The sequence below is a fragment of the Salvelinus sp. IW2-2015 genome, unplaced genomic scaffold, assembly GCF_002910315.2.
Source record: "Salvelinus sp. IW2-2015 unplaced genomic scaffold, ASM291031v2 Un_scaffold1717, whole genome shotgun sequence".
NCBI lineage: Eukaryota > Metazoa > Chordata > Actinopteri > Salmoniformes > Salmonidae > Salvelinus > Salvelinus sp. IW2-2015.
In genome coordinates this window covers 113,581-131,551 of record NW_019943105.1, presented here as the reverse complement: position 1 = coordinate 131,551, position 17,971 = coordinate 113,581, and the positions used below count along the sequence as shown (strand labels likewise).

The window sequence follows — 17,971 nt, the reverse complement described above, 5'->3', positions numbered from 1 at the left end:
CTCCTTCACCGGGGCCGCCCCGGTGCCCTGGCCTCTCCTTCTCCCCTCTCTCCCTCTCTCCTTCTCCCCTCTCTCCCTCTCTCTCTCCTACCTCCTTCCCTTCTTTTCCCTACCTCCCCCTTCCTCTCTCCTTCTACTCCTTCCTCCCCTCTCCCTCGCTCCCCTTCTCCCTCCCTCCCTCCCATCTCCCTGTCCCTCCTCTCACTCCTCCCCTTTCCTCCTCCCCCTCCTTCCTTCCCTTCTCTCTCTCTCTCCCTCCCTCTACTCCCCTTCCCTCTCCCTTCCTCCTCTCCCTCCCTCTCCTTCCTCCCTCTCCTCTCACTCCCTACCTACTCCCTTCCTCATCCCTTCCCTTCCTCTCTACCTCTCTCGCCTCCCTCTCCTCTCCCTTCCCTCTCCCTTCCTCTCTCTCTCCCTCCCTCTCCTCTCCCTTCCTCTCTCTCCTCTCCCTCCCTCTCCTCTCCCTTCCTCTCTCTCTCTCTCCCTCCCTCTCTCTCCCTCCCCCCTCTCCCCTCTCCTCCCCCTTCCGTCTCCCTTCCTTAGGAGGAGATGGTGGAGGTGAGTCTGTTTTATACAGGAGCAGACTACAGCTCTGGGTCTGGCCCATGTTCTCTCTGCTGGTCCAGCGCGTGCACAGAGCTACTGAGAGACACACCTGCAGTATGTCATTCACAGATGGGATATTTGTATATATATGTTGGTTGTTAAAAAAGACTGTCTGACTGACACAGTTCATTATGAGGAGGGAAGAGCACTCTAACCCACTAACGCTCTAAAGCCCTCTAACCCACTAACCACTCCTTAACCCACTAACACTCTAACCCACTAACACTCTAACCCACTAAGACTCTAACCCACTAACACTCTAACCCACTAACCACTCTAACCCTCTAACCCTCTACCCCACTAACACTCTAACCCACTAACCACTCTAACCCACTAACACTCTAACACTCTAACCCACTAACACTCTAACCCACTAACACTTCTAACCTCTAACACTCTAAACCCTCTAACCCACTAACACTCTAACACTCTAAACCACTAACCCTCTAACACTCTACCCACTAACCCTCTAACCCCTCTACCCCACTAACACTCTAACACACTAAACACACTAACACTCTAACACTCTAACCCACTAACCCTCTAACACACTAACACTCTAACCCACTAACACTCTAACACTCTAACCCTCTAACCCGCTAACACTCGAACCCACTAAACACTCTAACCCACTAACACTCTAACCCATTAACACTCTAACCCACTAACCCTCTAACAGGCTATTGTGAAATGCTAGAACCTGCCGTAGCCAGCTAACTAGCCATGTGCTTTTTCTCCATGACCAAAACATTTATTTAGGTGCTATGGGAATGAATACACAAGCAGCATATCAAACTGGGATCATGTTTTAGGTTGGATGGATTCTGGGTTCTGACTCCTAAAACTTAGGGTTAATTATCAGGTATCCTGTTGAAGTATTGAGTGCTGTGGTTTAGAGGGTTTACACCAGAAGTTACTGGTCATCTGTAGGAGGAAGGTATATGGTGGAGGCAATGAAGCTTGGAATGTACTGAGTGCAGGGAAAACGATCACATGTGGCAGGCATTGATAACGGGAGAGAGCCATGGATTAGTGATGAAGGGGGTTGAGGTCAGGTCACGTTAAAAGAGAAGGAACAGTTTATTTCCCCTATCACTTAGTTTCCTGGCTAGCAATAAAGATGCAATGTTTAGCAAGACGGAGGAGACTATACCACCACTGRTGGAACCATGTTTTGGTCTGTTCAGCTGTGGGATGAATCCCTCTGGGATGAATTCACTTGGTTTAAGCTTCCATAGTGTCCGTCGAGTTCTTACTCTGATAATTACAACCTAACAGGTTACACCGACAAGTATAAGAATATTTTCCAGGGCATATTTTTTTTCAATGATGAATCTGATTATGTTGCATTGGAGAAGTGGGAAGCTAAAAAGGCTAGCTAGGTTTTTAGCCAGGCTAAAGCCAGCTAGCCAGGCTGCTAGCTAGCTAGCTACTACTAGCTAGCTAGCTACTACTAGCAAGGGAAGGCGACTCTTCCTTGCTTTCAAAAAATGTAATGACAAATGTTTTTTTACTTTGCTATTGTGAGTGGGACCGGTGAGGATATCATGTTACCAAAAATCCAACTCCACCCACACAGCTTGTAGTAACCTTGATGGAGAGGTTTGCCTGACCTATGAACTCTACCCCCTAGGAAGGCAGACATTGATTCTCTCCCTATCCCTTTCTCCCTCACTCCCTCTCTCAGAGCCCATCCCTGAGGAGGAGAGAGAAGAGGGGGATGAGTGGGAGGAGGGGATGGTGAGAGTTTCTGCCTTCCCATTGGACCTGAGGGAGCTGCTGCCCAGCGTTAAAGTCTGGTCTGATTGGATGCTTGGACACCCCGACCAATGGAATCCTCCGCCTTGTAGTATAGAGTGAGTATACAATCCAAACACAGGACGATCTCCCTGTGGGGAGGTGCTACTGTCTCCTCTCTCTTCCTGTGGGGAGGTGCTACTGTCTCCTCTCTCTTCCTGTGGGGAGGTGCCCTGTCGTCCTTCTCTTCTGTGGGGAGGTGCTTACTGGTCTCGCTCTTGCGTCCTGGTGAGGAGGGTGCTACTGGTCTCCTCTCTGCTTCCTGTGGGGAGGTGTATGGTCTCCTTTCTCTTCTGTGGGGAGGGTGCTACTGTCTCCTTCTCTTCCTGTGGGGAGGTGTTACTGTCTCTTTCTCTTCCTGTGGGGAGGTGCTACTGTCTCCTTCTCTCCTGTGGGGAGGTGTGTACTGTTCTCCTCTCTCTCTCCTGTGGAGGAGGTGCTACTGTCTCCTCTTCTTCCTGTGGGGAGGTGTTCCTGTCTCCTTTTCTCTTCCTGTGGGGAGGTGCTACTGTCTCCTCTCCTTCCTGTGGGATGGCTTTCACTGTCTCCTTCTTCTTCCTGTGGGGAGGTGCTAACTGTCTCTCTTCTCTTCCTGTGGGGAGGTGCTTACTGTCTCCTCTCTCTTCCTGTGGGGAGGTGTTACTGGTCTCCTCTCTCTTCCTGTGGGAAGGTGTTTACTGTCTCCTTCTTCTTCTCTGTGGGGAGGTGCTACTGTCTCCTCTCTCTTCCTGTGAGGAGGTGCTACTGTCTCCTCTCTCTTCCTGTGGGAGGTGTTACTGTCTCCTCTCTCTTCCTGTGGGGAGGTGCTACTGTCTCCTCTCTTTCTCTGTGGGGGAGGTGTTACTGTCTCCTCTCTCTTCCTGTGGGGTGCTACTGTTCTCTCTTCTTCCTGTGGGGAGGTGTTACTGCCTCCTTTCTCTTCCTGTGGGAGGTGCTACTGTCTCCTCTCTCTTCCTGTGGGGAGGTTGTTACTGTCTCCTTTCTCTTCCTGTGGGGAGGTGCTACTGTCTCCTCTCTCTTCCTGTGGGGAGGTGCTACTGTCTCCTCTCTCTCCTGTGGGAGGTGTTACTGTCTCTCCTCTCTTCCTGTGGGGAGGTGTTACTGTCTCCTTTCTCTTCCTGTGGGGAGGTGCTACTGTCTCCTCTCTTCCTGTGGGGAGGTGCTACTTGTCTCCTCTCTCTTCTGTGAGGAGGTGCTACTGTCTCCTCTCTCTTCCTGGTGGGAGGTGCTACTGTCTCCTCTCTCTTCCTGTGGGGAGGTGTTACTGTACCACACTGATTGTCTCAGTCGTCTTCTCTACCAGTGGTTGTAGCTCTGGTGTGTGGCGTAGCTTGGCCGACCTGTGTAATGCGTTGGCTCGTGTCGACCACGGGGAAGCGCCGCTGTACAAGGCAGACGGGGACGGAGGCGAGGGGGATGAGGAGCTCCGCCTGTTGCTATTGGAGGAGGACAGGCTACTGGCCGGCTTCGTCCCGCTGCTCGCCGCCCCACAGGAACCCTGCTACATAGACCTCACCAGGGATACCGTGAGTTTATACACCATATATACATTGCATACATGCTCTCTCTCTCTTGCTCGCTCGCTCTCTCTCTCTTGCTCGCTCTTTCTCTCCCTCTCTCTCTCTCCCCCTCACTCTTTCCCTTTCTCACTCTCTCCCTTTCTCTCTCTAGGTAATAGCAGCAGACTGTAAAAGGGTAACAGTGTTGAAGTATTTCCTGGAGGCTCTGTGTGGACAGGAACAACCTCTCCTGGCCTTCAAGGGAGGGAAGTATGTCTCCATGGCAACCTCTCCCCAACCCAGCAGCCCCGGCGACGCCCACAGTCGACACGACTCACTGACCGAGAGAGAGGTGTTTGTTTGTTTCTCTCTCTTACTTATCAAATGTTATCGCAGGTTCTTCTCCAAGTTTCTCTGTCTCTCAATCCTTGATTATTTGTTTTAAGTCTAGCACTGAGTTAGACACCTGTCTCAACTAGTCACCGTCATGAATGCCTTGGTTAGCTGAATCAGGTGTGTAGGTGTTTTCAGATGTGTGTCTGCTAACATGTCCCTCTGTTGCCCTCTCTCCTGTGGTGCTGTATCTTAGAGCGATGACGTCATCGTGGAGGCAGAGTCGTCTGTTTCCGAGGGGGATGAGGGCGGGGGCAGCGAAGATGACATCAGAGAGCTCCGGGCCAGACGCAGCGCCCTCACTAACAGACTGGCTCAGCAGCAACGACGCAGGGACAAGATACAGGTCACACACACACACACACACTATATACACACTCACACACACAGACACACACACAGCACACACACGCACAGTATGTACAGACACGCACAACACTACAACACTCACACAACACACCCACACACTCCACACACCACACACACCTCACACACACACACACACACACACACACACACAAACACACACACACACACACAACACACACACACACACACACACAACACACACACACACACACACACAACACACACACACACACACACACACACACTCCTCACACACACACCACACACTATATACACACACACACAACTATATACAGACCACCACACTATATACACACTCATACAAACAACACACCACTATATACAACTCACACACACACACACTATACACAGACACACACTATATACAGTCGTGGCCAAAAGTTTTGAGAATGACACAAATATACATTTTCACAAGTCTGCTGCCTCAGTTTGTATAACAGCAATTTGCATATACTCCAGAATGTTATGAAGAGTGATCAGATGAATTGCATTAATTGCAAAGTCCTCTTTGCCATGCAAATGAACTGAATCCCACCAAAACATTTCCACTGCATTTCAGCCCTGCACAAAGGCCCAGCTGACATCATGTCAGTGATTCTCTGTTAACACAGGTGTGAGTGTTGACAAGGACAAGGCTGGAGATCACTCTGTCATGCTGATTGAGTTCGAATAACGGACTGGAAGCATCAAAAGGAGGGTGGTGCTTGGAAATTGTTCTTTCTCTGTCAACCATGGTTTTCCTGCAAGGAAACACTGCCGTCATCATTGCTTTGCACAAAAGGGTTCACAGGAAGGATATTGCTTCTGTAAGATTGCACCTAAATCAACCATTTATCAGATCATCAAGAACTTCAAGGAAGCGGTTAATTGTTTTGAGAAGGCTCAGGCGCCAAGAAGTCCAGCAAGCGCCAGGACGCTCCTAAAGTTGATTCAGCTGCAGGATGTGGCCACCAGTACAGACTTTGCTCAGGATGGCAGCAGGCAGGTGGCTGAGTACATTGCATGCAGTGCAAGATGAGTGCTGTCAGTCTGCAAAACCGGGACAACTGATATTCTGCAAAAGGTACAGGGATTGGACTGCTGAGGACTGGGGTAAAGGCATTTTCTCTGAAGAATCCCTTTCCGATTGTTTGGGGCATCCGGAAACAGCTTGTCCGGAGGAGACAAGGTGAGCGCTACCTTCAGTCCTGTGTCATCCAACAGTAAAGCATCCTGAGACCATTTATATGTGGGGTTGCTTCTCAGCAAGGGAGTGGGCTCACTCACAATTTTGCCTAAGAACACGCCATGAATAAAGAATGGTACCAACACATCCTCGAGAGCAACTTCTCCCAACATCCAGGAACAGTTTGGTGAGAACAATGCTTTCCAGCATGATGGAGCACCTTGCCATAAGGCAAAAGTGATAACTAAGTGGCTTGGGGAACAAAACATCGATATTTTGGGTCCATGGCCAGGAAACTCCCCAGACCTTAATCCCATTGAGAACTTGCAGTCAATCCTCAAGAGGCGGGTGGACAAACAAAACCCCACAAATTCTGACAAACTCTAAGCATTGATTATGCAAGAATGGGCTGCCATCAGTCAGAATGTGGCCCAGAAGTTAATTGACAGCATGCCAGGGCATGCTGTCAATTAGGCTCAACATTGCAAGTATTGACTCAACTTCATGTAATTGTCAATAAAAGCCTTTGACACTTATGAAATGCTTGTAATTATACTTCAGTATTCCATAGTAACATCTGACACAAATATGTAAAGACCCTGAGGCAGCAGACTTTGTGAAAATGGATATTTGTGTCATTCTCAAAACTTTTGGCCACGACTGTACACTACCGTTCAAAAGTTTGGGGTCACTTAGAAATGTCCTTGTTTTTAAAAGAAAAGCAAATGTTTTGTCCATTAAAATAACATCAAATTGATCAGAAATACAGTGTAGACATTGTTAATGTTGTAAATGACTATTGTAGCTGGAAACGTCTGATTTTTTAATGGAATATCTACATAGGCGTACAGAGGCCCATTATCAACAACCATCACTCCTGTGTTCCAATGGCACGTTGTGTTAGCTAATCCAAGTTTATAATTTTAAAAGGCTAATTGATCATTAGAAAACCCTTTTGCAATTATATTACCACAGCTGAAAAATGACCTGATTTAAGATAAGCAGTGTTAATATTACTTTATTCCTGTGCATGTAAACATACTCATTGCATGCTCGGAATATGGGACCAAATACTCAACTTTTCACTCATTTATTTACAAGAATCTTTAGGTGTGTCAATTTTGACCCCTACCTTTTTTTGAGGACTTCATAAACAACATCTCTTTCTCTGAGCAATTGTATTGGTATAAAATAATATAATTTCCCCATTTTGTTTGGTGCGTACTATACAGTACCAGTCAAAAGTTTGGGCACGCCTACACATTCAACGGTTTTTCTTTATTTTTACAATGTTGAAAATAGTATAAAAATAAATGAATAAAAACCCTGGAGTAATTGTGTCAACTTTTAGCTGGTTCTGTGCAGCTCAGCATTGACTTTCTACTGTTATTATAGATCATCTTTTTTAGGGTGTCAATCATTTCGGACGCCACTGTATGTCCTGAATTCTTGAGCGTATTAACCTGTGTGTTAACGTGTGTGTATGTGCGTTAACATGTGTGTGTATACTTGTGTTAACATGCGGGTGTGTCTCCCTCCGTGCAGGCGGTGTTACAGACGGGTGGTCAGTTGAAGTTAGAGGTACGTCCTCTTTTCCTGGTTCCAGACACCAATGGCTTCATCGACCACCTGACCGGCCTCAAGACACTGCTGCAGTCTGGGACTTACATACTGGTGGTGCCCCTCATAGGTAACTAGCACACATTCACATACACATACACACACGCACGCACGCACCACGCTCGCTCGCTCACTCACTCACTTCATCAACCACCTCACCGGCCTCAAGACACCTCTCCCCCTCCTTTTCTATCCCCCTTCCACCTCTCTCTCCCTCTCCCCGTCACTCGCTCACTCTCGCTCCCTCCCCGTCACTCGCTCACTCTCTCTCCCCCTTAATCTCTTCCCACTGTCTCTCTTTCTCTCTCCCCCCCATCTCTCTCTCCCTTCTCCAGTGATAACAGAGTTGGATGGTCTGGCGAAGGGTCAGGAGAGCTGCGGAGGCTCCGGCGGTGGTCGTGGCGGCGGTGGTTCCCGTGGTAACCCTGGCGCGACTCATGCACGGGCGGTCCAGGAGAAGGCCAAGGTTGCCGTGGCGTTTCTGGAGCGAGGTTTCGAGGCCAGGGAGCCCTGTCTCAGAGCGCTGACCAGCAGAGGAAGTCAACTGGAGTCTATCGCCTTCCGCAGCGAAGACACCTCCGGACAACAGGTGTGTGTGTTGTTGTGTGTGTGTGGTGTGTGTGTGTGTGTGTGTGTGTGTGTGTGTGTTGTGTGTGTGTGGTTGTGTGTGTGGTGTGTGTGTGTGTGGTGTGTGTGTGTGTGTGGTATATAAACACCCGATCCTCTGTTTACAGTGCGATGTTTTACCATCTGTAGTGTGTGAATTAGTTTGGAGCAGTCTGACTGCATATCAATTGGATTTTCATCCAATTTGGGCTGTCGTTGAAAATCATCTTAGATTTTACCAGTCTCCTCCCCTCCCTACCTCCTCCCTTCCTTTCTCTCTCTCCAGGGGAACAATGATGATGTCATCTTGTCCTGCTGTCTCATACTGCAAAGACAAGGCTAAGGACTTCATGCCTGCACAGAGAGGTAGACACCCACACACACATTATGCCTGATTTGTCTGTACTTTTATATTAACCCCTCTTTCCTCTATCTTCTCCTTCCCCCCCCCCCAACTTCTTCCTCTCACCTCTGCTCCCTCTCTCCCCCCCCCATTCACTCTGCTCCCCTCTCTCCCCCCTCTCTCACTCCTCCTCTCTCCTCCTCCTCTCTCTCCCCCCCCTCTAACCTCTGCTCCCTTCCTCCATCTTGCCCCTCTCTCTCTCCTCCAACCTCTGCTCCATCAACTCTCTCCCCTCCCCTACCTATTTGCCCTCTTCCTCCCTTCCAAACTCTCTCTCCCCCCTCTCTACCAGACGGTCCGGTGCGGTTGCGTCGGGAGGTGGTTCTTCTGACAGATGACCGTAACCTGCGGGTCAAAGCCCTGACCAGGAATGTGCCGGTCAGAGACATCCCCGCCTTCCTCACCTGGGCCAAAGTGGGCTGAACCGGGTCACACCTTAGACTATGCCCAGAGCACCCAATCAACCAATCAACTGCTGAGAACCGCTGGCCACCTCACATACCATCGGAGTGAAGGAGGAGCCTGTAAGCTAATGCAGAAGGGAAGACTGATGGAGAAAGCTTTTTTTGTGGAAAAATGAAATATGGAAACTAAAAAGCTTTTTTTTGTGTGTGGAATGAGTTGAATAGGCTGAGAGCTTTTTACCCTCTCGTTGTGATGAGGTGTGTGTGTTTACCGCTGAGCTCAGGGAGCGGGAGGGAGGAGAGTTTTAAGAGATGCAGGAAGGCTGGCCCATGAAGAGAGGTAGAAGACAGAAGGTATTTGTGTTCATTTCTGGTTTCTTCGGTCCAGCCATGCGGCGTGCRTAACTTCTGCAGTGGGTTCACAAGGCCAGCGGCAGTACTTACCTCAGTGGAAACGACAGAGAGGAAGASAGACATGGAATGGAGAGGGACAKGGAGGTTAGGGCTGGAGGACCAAGGCCCAAACCTGACTGAGAAGTTTTATAGTATGTGTCTGTGTGACTGTTTGACTGACAGCTGTCTGGAACCCCAGTGCAGCACAGAGAGAGAGGCTTTGTATTTTATTTATTTAACCTTTATTTAACTAGGCAAGTCAGTTAAGAACAAATTCTTATTTACAATGAGGGCCTACCCCGGGCCAAACTCTGACGACGCTGGGCCGGTTGTGATACAGCCTGGAATCAAACCAGGGTCTGTAGTGACGCCTCACACACTGAGATGAGATGCCTTAGACCGCTGCACCACTCGGGGGAGTGGCATGGGAGTCTGGTTGTAGTATCGGGGTACCAGCCAGGTTGTAGTATCGGACCACCAGGTTAGTACGGCGGTACCAAGCCAGGTTGTGTATCGGGTAACCAGCCAGGTTGTAGTATCGGGGTACCAGCCATGTTGTAAGTAGCGGGTCCAAGCCAGGTTGTAGTATCGGGGTACCAGCCAGGTTGTCGTATCGGGGTAACCAGCCAGGTTGTAGTATGGGGATACCAGCCAGGTTGTAGTATCGGGGTACCAGCCAGGTTGTAGTATAGTGGAGAGGCGGGTACCTTCATCTACACACCCACCTCCAGGTCCCCGTGACCCCGAGCCACACTCTCAGCCTCTGATGACCCGGAAGTGGTCCGTTTCAGTTCCTGTAAAACCATGAAGTGATTTTCATCCCAGTTGCCCAGCAGCTTTTGTTGATTGAGAGTCATTCCCAAGGCTTCTGTAAAGGAACAGATTTAAAGACAAAAAGACAAAGGAAAAATGTTTTGGTATTGTTTTAGCATTGTGCGGTGGTGGGAGTGTGTTGTTTCTGAGTTGGCTGGTGTATCCATTGGGAGTGTGTGATGTTTATGCTCTACAGAAGAGCTTTTCTGTCCGCAGACGTTCTCACTCACCTACCCTTTTAGTTTGTTGTTTTTAAKGTTTTTAAGGTTTAAATATTATAATAAGATTGAACGTTAGGTTTTAGGTCATTGTATATTTTGTGTGTTTGTTTTCCTTTGTTTTTATCACCACCTATGGGTAACTCGTTCAGCTTCTACAAATTATATATCTATGTTCATTCTAAGTGCAGAACTTTGTGCTGATCTGTTTCTTTATGAGTGGCTAAGACCCAAGCTGCGTCCAAAATGGTACCCTGTGGGCCCTGGTCAAAAGTTGTGCACTAGGYCTATAAGGAACAGTGTGCCAATAGGGTGCCCTACACTGATCACACAACTAACAATGGAATTAGCTTTTGTAGCACTACAGTTGTGGCCAAAAGTTTTGAGAATGACACAAATAACTTTATTTYCACAAAGTCTGCTGCTTCAGTGTCTKTASATATTTKTGTCAGATGTTACTATGGAATACTGAAGTWTAATTACAAGCATTTCATAAGTGTCAAAGGCTTTTTTTGACAATTACRTGAAGTTGATGCAAAGAGTCAATATTTGCAGTGTTGACCCTTCTTTTTCAAGAGATCTGCAATCCGCCCTGGCATGCTGTCAATTAACTTCTGGGCCACATCCTGACTGATGGCAGCCCATTCTTGCATAATCAATGCTTGGAGTTTGTCAGAATTTGTGGGGTTTTGTTTGTCCACCCGCCTCTTGAGGATTGACCGCAAGTTCTCAATGGGATTAAGGTCTGGGGAGTTTCCTGGCCATGGACCCAAAATATCGATGTTTTGTTCCCCGAGCCACTTAGTTATCACTTTTGCCTTATGGCAAGGTGCTCCATCATGCTGGAAAAGGCATTGTTCGTCATCAAACTATTCCTGGATGTTTGGGAGAAGTTGCTCTCAGAGGATGTGTTTGTACAATTCTTTATTCATGGCTGTGTTCTTAGGCAAAATTGTGAGTGAGCCCACTCCCTTGGCTGAGAAGCAACCCCACACATGAATGGTCTCAGGATGCTTTACTGTTGGCATGACACAGGACTGATGGTAGCGCTCACCTTGTTTCCTCCGGGACAAGCTTTTTTCCGGATGCCCCAAACAATCAGAAAGGGGATTCATCCGAGAAAATGACTTTACCTCAGTCCTCAGCAGTCCAATCCCTGGTCCAATCCCTGTACCTTTTGCAGAATATCTTTTGCAGATGCACTCACACCTGCCTGCTGCCATTCCTGAGCAAGCTCTGTACTGGTGGCGCCACGATCCTGCAGCTGAATCAACTTTAGGAGACAGTCCTGGCGCTTGCTGGACTTTCTTGGGCGCCCTGAGGCCTTCTTCACAACAATTTAACCGCTCTCCTTGAAGTTCTTGATGATCTGATAAATGGTTGATTTAGGTGCAATCTTACTTGCAGCAATATCCTTGCCTGTGAAGCCGTTTTGTGCAAAGCAATGATGACRGCACGTGTTTCCTTGCAAGTAACCATGGTTGACAGAGGAAGAACAATGATTCCAAGCACCACCCTCCTTTTGATGCTTCCAGTCTGTTATTCGAACTCAATCAGCATGACAGAGTGATCTCCAGCCTTGTCCTCGTCAACACTCACACCTGTGTTAACAAGAGAATCACTGACATGATGTCAGCTGGGCCTTTTGTGGCAGGGCTGAAATACAGTGGAAATGTTTTTGGGGGATTCAGTTCATTTGCATGGCAAAGAGGGACTTTGCAATTAATTGCAATTCATCTGATCACTCTTCATAACATTCTGGAGTATATGCAAATTGCCGTCATACAAACTGAGGCAGCAGACTTTCTGAACATTTATATTTGTGTCATTCTCAAAACTTTTGTCCACGACTGTACAGTGTGCATGCGTTAACAAGCTGGTATGATATGTGTGTGTTTACTATAAACGTGCGTGTGTGTCAGAGTACACAATATTATGTACTGCGTCAGAGAGACGGAAGTCTTTTCACAACCATAAAACGTCCCACACAATATAAACAAAGATGACATCAGTGAATGACATASCTGACGTAATATGTTTAATCAGCATGCTATAATGGTTTAATATGCATGCTGACGTTAAACGTGTTACCAGTTCTAATCTGTCCACCAGACGGCACAAGTTAGTTGGTTTATTATCTATGACAGTAACACACACAGTTGAGTAATTWCACAAAGCATTAAACATCAGTCTTGTAAGCTCAAGTCTATGAACAACTATAGATAGATTTGGTATAAATGAGTTGATACTCTCAGTCATTTGATCTTTACCTTTGTGTGTTGTGTATTTGCCAAAACCATAGCTAGTTAACTTGTTGATCCCACTTGTTTAGGAATCTTTAAGTGAGTCCCAATGATCTCTCCTTTCTCCCAAAGTGTGCACTTGTTCCCTTTTTGTGGGAGGGATTGGTGATCGAGAGCGCACTTCAGGAGGAAGGAGAGATTCCCKGGACTCTTAACTGTTCTGTCTATATGCTGGAGCCGACCTCAGGCCTGCGTGGACTATCCCATCACAAGGCTTTTTCATTMTTTTCCATGAGTTGTTTGAATAAATGATTTGTTTTGATTCAAATCAGTTGTCTGTTTATTTATGTGTGTATGGTGTATGATGGGTTTACATCACATGTCAAACTCCTTCCACAGAGGGTTTTCACTCCTCCCTTGTACTTGATTGATGAATTAAGGTCACTGATTAGTAAGGAACTCTCCTCACCTGGTTGTCTAGGTCTTAATTGAAAGGAAACACTAAGAACCCGCAGACACTCAGCTCTCAGTGGAATGAGTTTGACACCATTAGTGGTATTTTGTGTCTGGCAACTCCTCGCCTTAGAATGACATCATCTAACGAGTACATTGGCTAGCAATGTATTACCCCCGCCTCTGGTTGGATTTCTTTGGGTCCTCAACATGTCACTGTTTCGTCGACACCCGGAAGTGGATATGGAAAGAAAATGGCTTCCACTACATTCTACAGCCACAGTCCAAATTGGCTAAATCGTAAAAATTCATGATTATGTTTTCTTTTTGGTCTTAAATTAAGGTTAAATTTGAGCAGAAGGTTAGCAGTGTGGTTAGTGTTAGATTTAAAATCACATTTTAAGAAGAGAAAATGTAGAAATAGGCTGGGTTTATGTCTTGGATATGATCTGGTGACAACTGAAGTAAATTGACAAGGGGCATGGGACTCATGATGGCGGTTCGGGAGAGGAAGCCCAGACAGTTTGCTTTTGGGTAGGTCGAATACAGGTCGTAGCATGTCACTCGAGGATGCAAGAGATTTTGATTTGGAAAAGTCAGGAGTCGGGTAATTGGTTAACRGAGGAGGATTGGAGGGAACGACAGAGGAGGGTGAAAAGACTGAGGGAGGCAGAGGATAGGGTGGAATCTGTTGAAGGGTATGTCGAGAAGGATTGGTGTCAAGTTCAAACAGAGTGAGCTGGACGTCAGTTGGAGTTCTGGAGGTGAAATGGAAGAGGGGGGAAGGTGTGGTGAGGATCCCGAGCCTTGTATCGATGGGTATGACAGAGATAAGTTTGGTCCAGTGGGARTGAGATCTTTGAAGAGGGTGGATCCAGGCCTTTTGGCTGATGCATGGGTGGTTTCAGTTTGGAKGGAAAAGATGGTGGGTGCGGTTGAGTCAGTCAGTGAAGGTAACCTGAAGGGGACTTGTGATGTTTTGTTTGTGTTTCTTCATATCAGAGGGTGCAGGTGCTCTGTGCGACGCAACTTGGGGAGAGACATGTATCTTACTCTACGCTTAGGTACAGGGCACCATTGAAGGGAGTGATTTCTGGGATAGTGTTAAGTGTGGAAGTGGTGGTGTTAAAGATTCCTGGTGTTTGTGACGCTCGCCGTTTGGTGCGACGCAGACCTGGTGGAGCGCGTGGTGAAACAGACCTGGTGGAGCGCGTGGTGAAACAGACCTGGTGGAGCGCGTGGTGAAACAGACCTGGTGGAGCGCGTGGTGAAACAGACCTGGTGGAGCGCGTGGTGAAACAGACCTGGTGGAGCGCGTGGTGAAACAGACCTGGTGGAGCGCGTGGTGAAACAGACCTGGTGGAGCGCGTGGTGAAACAGACCTGGTGGAGCGCGTGGTGAAACAGAAGTGACGCAGTCTGTTCTTTTGAGATTTGATTTAGTCTTTACCTGACAAAGTAATGTTAAGACATGAGTTATGCTGTTAGAGGTTTTGTACCGAATCCTCTGCGGTGTTCTAGGTGTCACGTTTATGGACATGTCGCAGCAGTGTGTAGGAGGGAGATTCCAAGATGTGGGAAGTGTGCAGGAGGACATGGGACAGAGGAATGTGGAGTTTCGGTGGGAAAAGTTGTCAACTGTAGGGGTGCCCATGTTGTTGGGGATCGGAGGTGTCCAGTGTGAGAGAGGCAGGTTGAGGTGTCCAGTGTGAGAGAGGCAGGTTGAGGTGGCCAGGGTCAGAGAGGCAGGTTGAGGTGTCCAGGGTCAGAGGAGGCAGGTTGAGGTGGCCAGGGTCAGAGAGGCAGGGTGAGTGGCCAGGGTCGAGAGGCAGGTGAGGTGTCAGTGTGAGAGAGGCAGGTTGAGGTGGCCAGGGTCAAGAGAGGCAGGGTGAGGTGGCCAGGGTCAGAAGAGGCAGGTGAGTGGCCAGGGTAGAGAGGCAGGTGAGGTGTCCAGTGTGAGAGAGGCAGGTTGAGGTGGCCAGGGTCAGAGAGGCAGGTTGAGGTGTCCAGTGTGAGAGAGGCAGGTTGGAGGTGCCAGGGTCAGAGAGGCAGGTTGAGGTGGCCAGGGTCAGAGAGGCAGGTTGAGGTGTCCAGTGTGAGAAGGCAGGTTGAGGTGGCCAGGGTCAGAGAGGCAGGTTGAGGTGGCCAGGGTCAGAGAGGCAGGTTGAGGTGGCCAGGGTCAGAGAGGCAGGTTGAGGTGTCCAGTGTGAGAGAGGCAGGGTGAGGTGGCCAGGTCAGAGAGGCAGGGTGAGGTGGCTAGGGTCAGAGAGGCAGTTGAGGGTCCAGTGTGAGAGAAGCAGGGTGAGGTGGCCAGGGTCAGAGAGGCAGGTGAGGTGGCCAGGGTCAGAGAAGGCAGGTTGAGGTGGCCAGGGTCAGAGAGGCAGGTGAGGGGTGCTAGGGTCAGAGAGGCAGGTTGAGGTGTCCAGTGTGAGAGAAGCAGGGTGAGGTGGCCAGGGTCAGAGAGGCAGGTTGAGGTGCCAGGGTCAGAGAGGCAGGGTGAGGTGTCCAGTGTGAGGTGGCCAGGGTCAGAGGCAGGTTGTGTTGTATGCTGAGGCAGTGAAGAAGGTAGAGGAGGGTGAGTGACTGAGAGGATCCTTCTGAATAGTAGATTTGTGCCAGAACAGAGGGATAGGCCAATGAGTGATGTATGTTTCAGTAAAGGTTGGCTTCTTAGCGTTCATAGCAGTAGATATCAACTGTACCGCAGAGATGGAACGTAAATCACAGAAAATAGATGTTGAGGTGGCAGCTGCAGAGAAGTACTTGATGGTAGAGATTTGACTTTAAAAGAGTTAGTGCCAGGGCCGGCGTTATGAGCAGCCCTTAGGGGGCCTGCCCTGCCTCCTTGCCCATCCAAATAAAATATTGAAATATTGATCATTTATTTGACCCGATCATTTATTTGACTCCAACAGAAAGGTTTAGATTTTTAGGTTTTATTTATTCACATCAAAGAAAAGAGGTRAAAGACAAACTAGAGCAGATTTTTTTTTAAATAAACTGGTAAAAATGGTGTGCAGGTTGGAAGCCCAAAAGGGCTTATATGAAAACCACACCACAAATATAAGTACAAAAAATATAAAAAGTTTGTTCAATATGGTAAACAAAGTATATTAATTATAATTGTACATGATATACTCGGTATACAAGAAAAAGATTAATCAATCTCAGTTAAAGTATCTGAGCGAGAAAAACAGCGCCAATCTGTCAATCAGAGAAAGCATTGTGTCTTTGCAGCTTCTGAACAATGAGTTTCCTGAGAGTGGAAGACTCACACAGAGTATCCTGTATGTGGAAAAGGCTATACATCACTGAGTTATCTCAAAGACCACCAGGGAATTCACACTGGAGAGAAACCGTATCTGTGCACTGTTTGCGGCAAAAGCTTCACTTGGAAGGGAGTCCTGACGGAACACATGGCGACTCACACWGGRGAGAAWTCACATCAGTGTAACGTTTTCAGCAAACGCTTCAGTCAGAGCGGATACCTGTCACGTCATATGATGACTCACACAGGGGAGAAATCCAAGACACCATTTAAGTGTTCTGTATGTGGACAACGCTGGATATTATTAAGTATTCTAAAACGCCACCAGCGAATTCACAACGCAGTGAAACCATACCAGTGCAACGTTTGCAGCAGAAGCTTCACTCAGAGCACAGTCCTGACACAACATATGAAGACACACACAGGGGAGAAATCACATCAGTGTAACGTTTGCAGCAGAAGCTTCACTCAGAGCACAGTCCTGACACAACATATGAAGACACACACAGGGGAGAAGCGAAATAAGTGTTCTATATGTGAAAAATGCTTTACAACATTAGGTGATCTAACACACCACAAGCAAGTTCACAATGGAGAGAAAACGTATCGCTACAATGGTTGTGACAAATGCTTCAATCTAAGTAGTTCCCTTAAATCMCCCAAGAAGAATATTCACAAGAGGKAGAACCCATACGTGTCCGATGTGTCAGTCAGAAGATAGAAAGAATAATCTAACTGACAACTGTAAGAGAAAAAACATAACATGGATTTTGGCCACTGGTCAGCCGGGCTACTAAGCCACAATTTTAAMCAGGTCCAWAATCTGTGCCAWGYGATATTTGAAAAGATGTTGCTTATTTTGAAGAGAGCAGTCTGTGGATCTGTAAGCAGCAGGAGTCCTTATTAATTATTGATATAATGAAATAGGATCATTTGAACTGTCTTCTATCTTCATTTAAAGGAAGCTTTAGTCRTTGTTAAAGGACAATGCTCATTGTTCACAAAAATGTCTGATTAAAATGGATGTTGAATGATTGTAATTTTGAATAAACTTTATCTTGTTTTTTATTTTACATGGCTATCTGACTAAGACAGCAGGGACGGTATTCATAAAGCCTCTCATGGTGAATTTCCACCTGATACTTACCCCTCACCAGTGTGTCCCCAGTGTTTATGTTAATGTTGGCTCTAGTGTTGATTTGTTTCCATCAGTTCTGTGACAATACAACCTCTGCATCCTCAAGACAATTGCTTTGTGAGAAGGTGTTAATCGTGGAAAGTGTTAATTTATGTTCCCAGTTAGCCAGTGTTATGTAAATGCAGGCTGACAAAGTATCAGTGGCCTGTCCTTGGCCCCAAGTCACAGCAGGTCCACTGAGGCCATGGCCCAGAAAGATACTGGAGCCGGTCTGTGGAGTGGAAACACAAAAGTCTGAGCCTTTTTGTTGTTGTAAAACACTGTGGGTAAGTCTTAAGTGGAAATGTAGCTTCAGAGTACTGATCTAGGATCAGGTTGTCAAATCTGATCTAATCAAATCTAATCCTAGATCAGGTTGTCAAATCTGATCTAATCAAATCTGATCTAGGCTAATCTCCGTGTATAATAATTGCTTGTTTAACGAGTCCCGCTGCTCCTGGACTGTATTTAATGTTATCAATAGGTCACTAAAAGTAGGTGAGTCCAACTTGATCTTTAGGTAC

At 47.4% G+C, this 17,971-nt stretch overlaps 1 protein-coding gene across 1 annotated transcript in view; it reads left to right on the top strand.

Moving 5' to 3' along the window:
- LOC112071781 (telomerase-binding protein EST1A-like) overlaps window positions 1-12,878 on the top strand; it is a 46,295-nt gene extending 33,417 nt beyond the window's left edge. The window contains 10 exon segments of the mRNA XM_070439512.1: window positions 2,296-2,462; window positions 3,707-3,929; window positions 4,075-4,254; window positions 4,492-4,641; window positions 7,396-7,540; window positions 7,806-8,059; window positions 8,363-8,397; window positions 8,399-8,442; window positions 8,772-9,757; window positions 9,802-12,878. Coding sequence (XP_070295613.1) covers window positions 2,296-2,462; window positions 3,707-3,929; window positions 4,075-4,254; window positions 4,492-4,641; window positions 7,396-7,540; window positions 7,806-8,059; window positions 8,363-8,397; window positions 8,399-8,442; window positions 8,772-8,902 — 1,329 coding nt within the window. The 3' untranslated portion in view covers window positions 8,903-9,757; window positions 9,802-12,878.
- The last annotated feature ends 5,093 nt before the right edge of the window (window positions 12,879-17,971 follow it).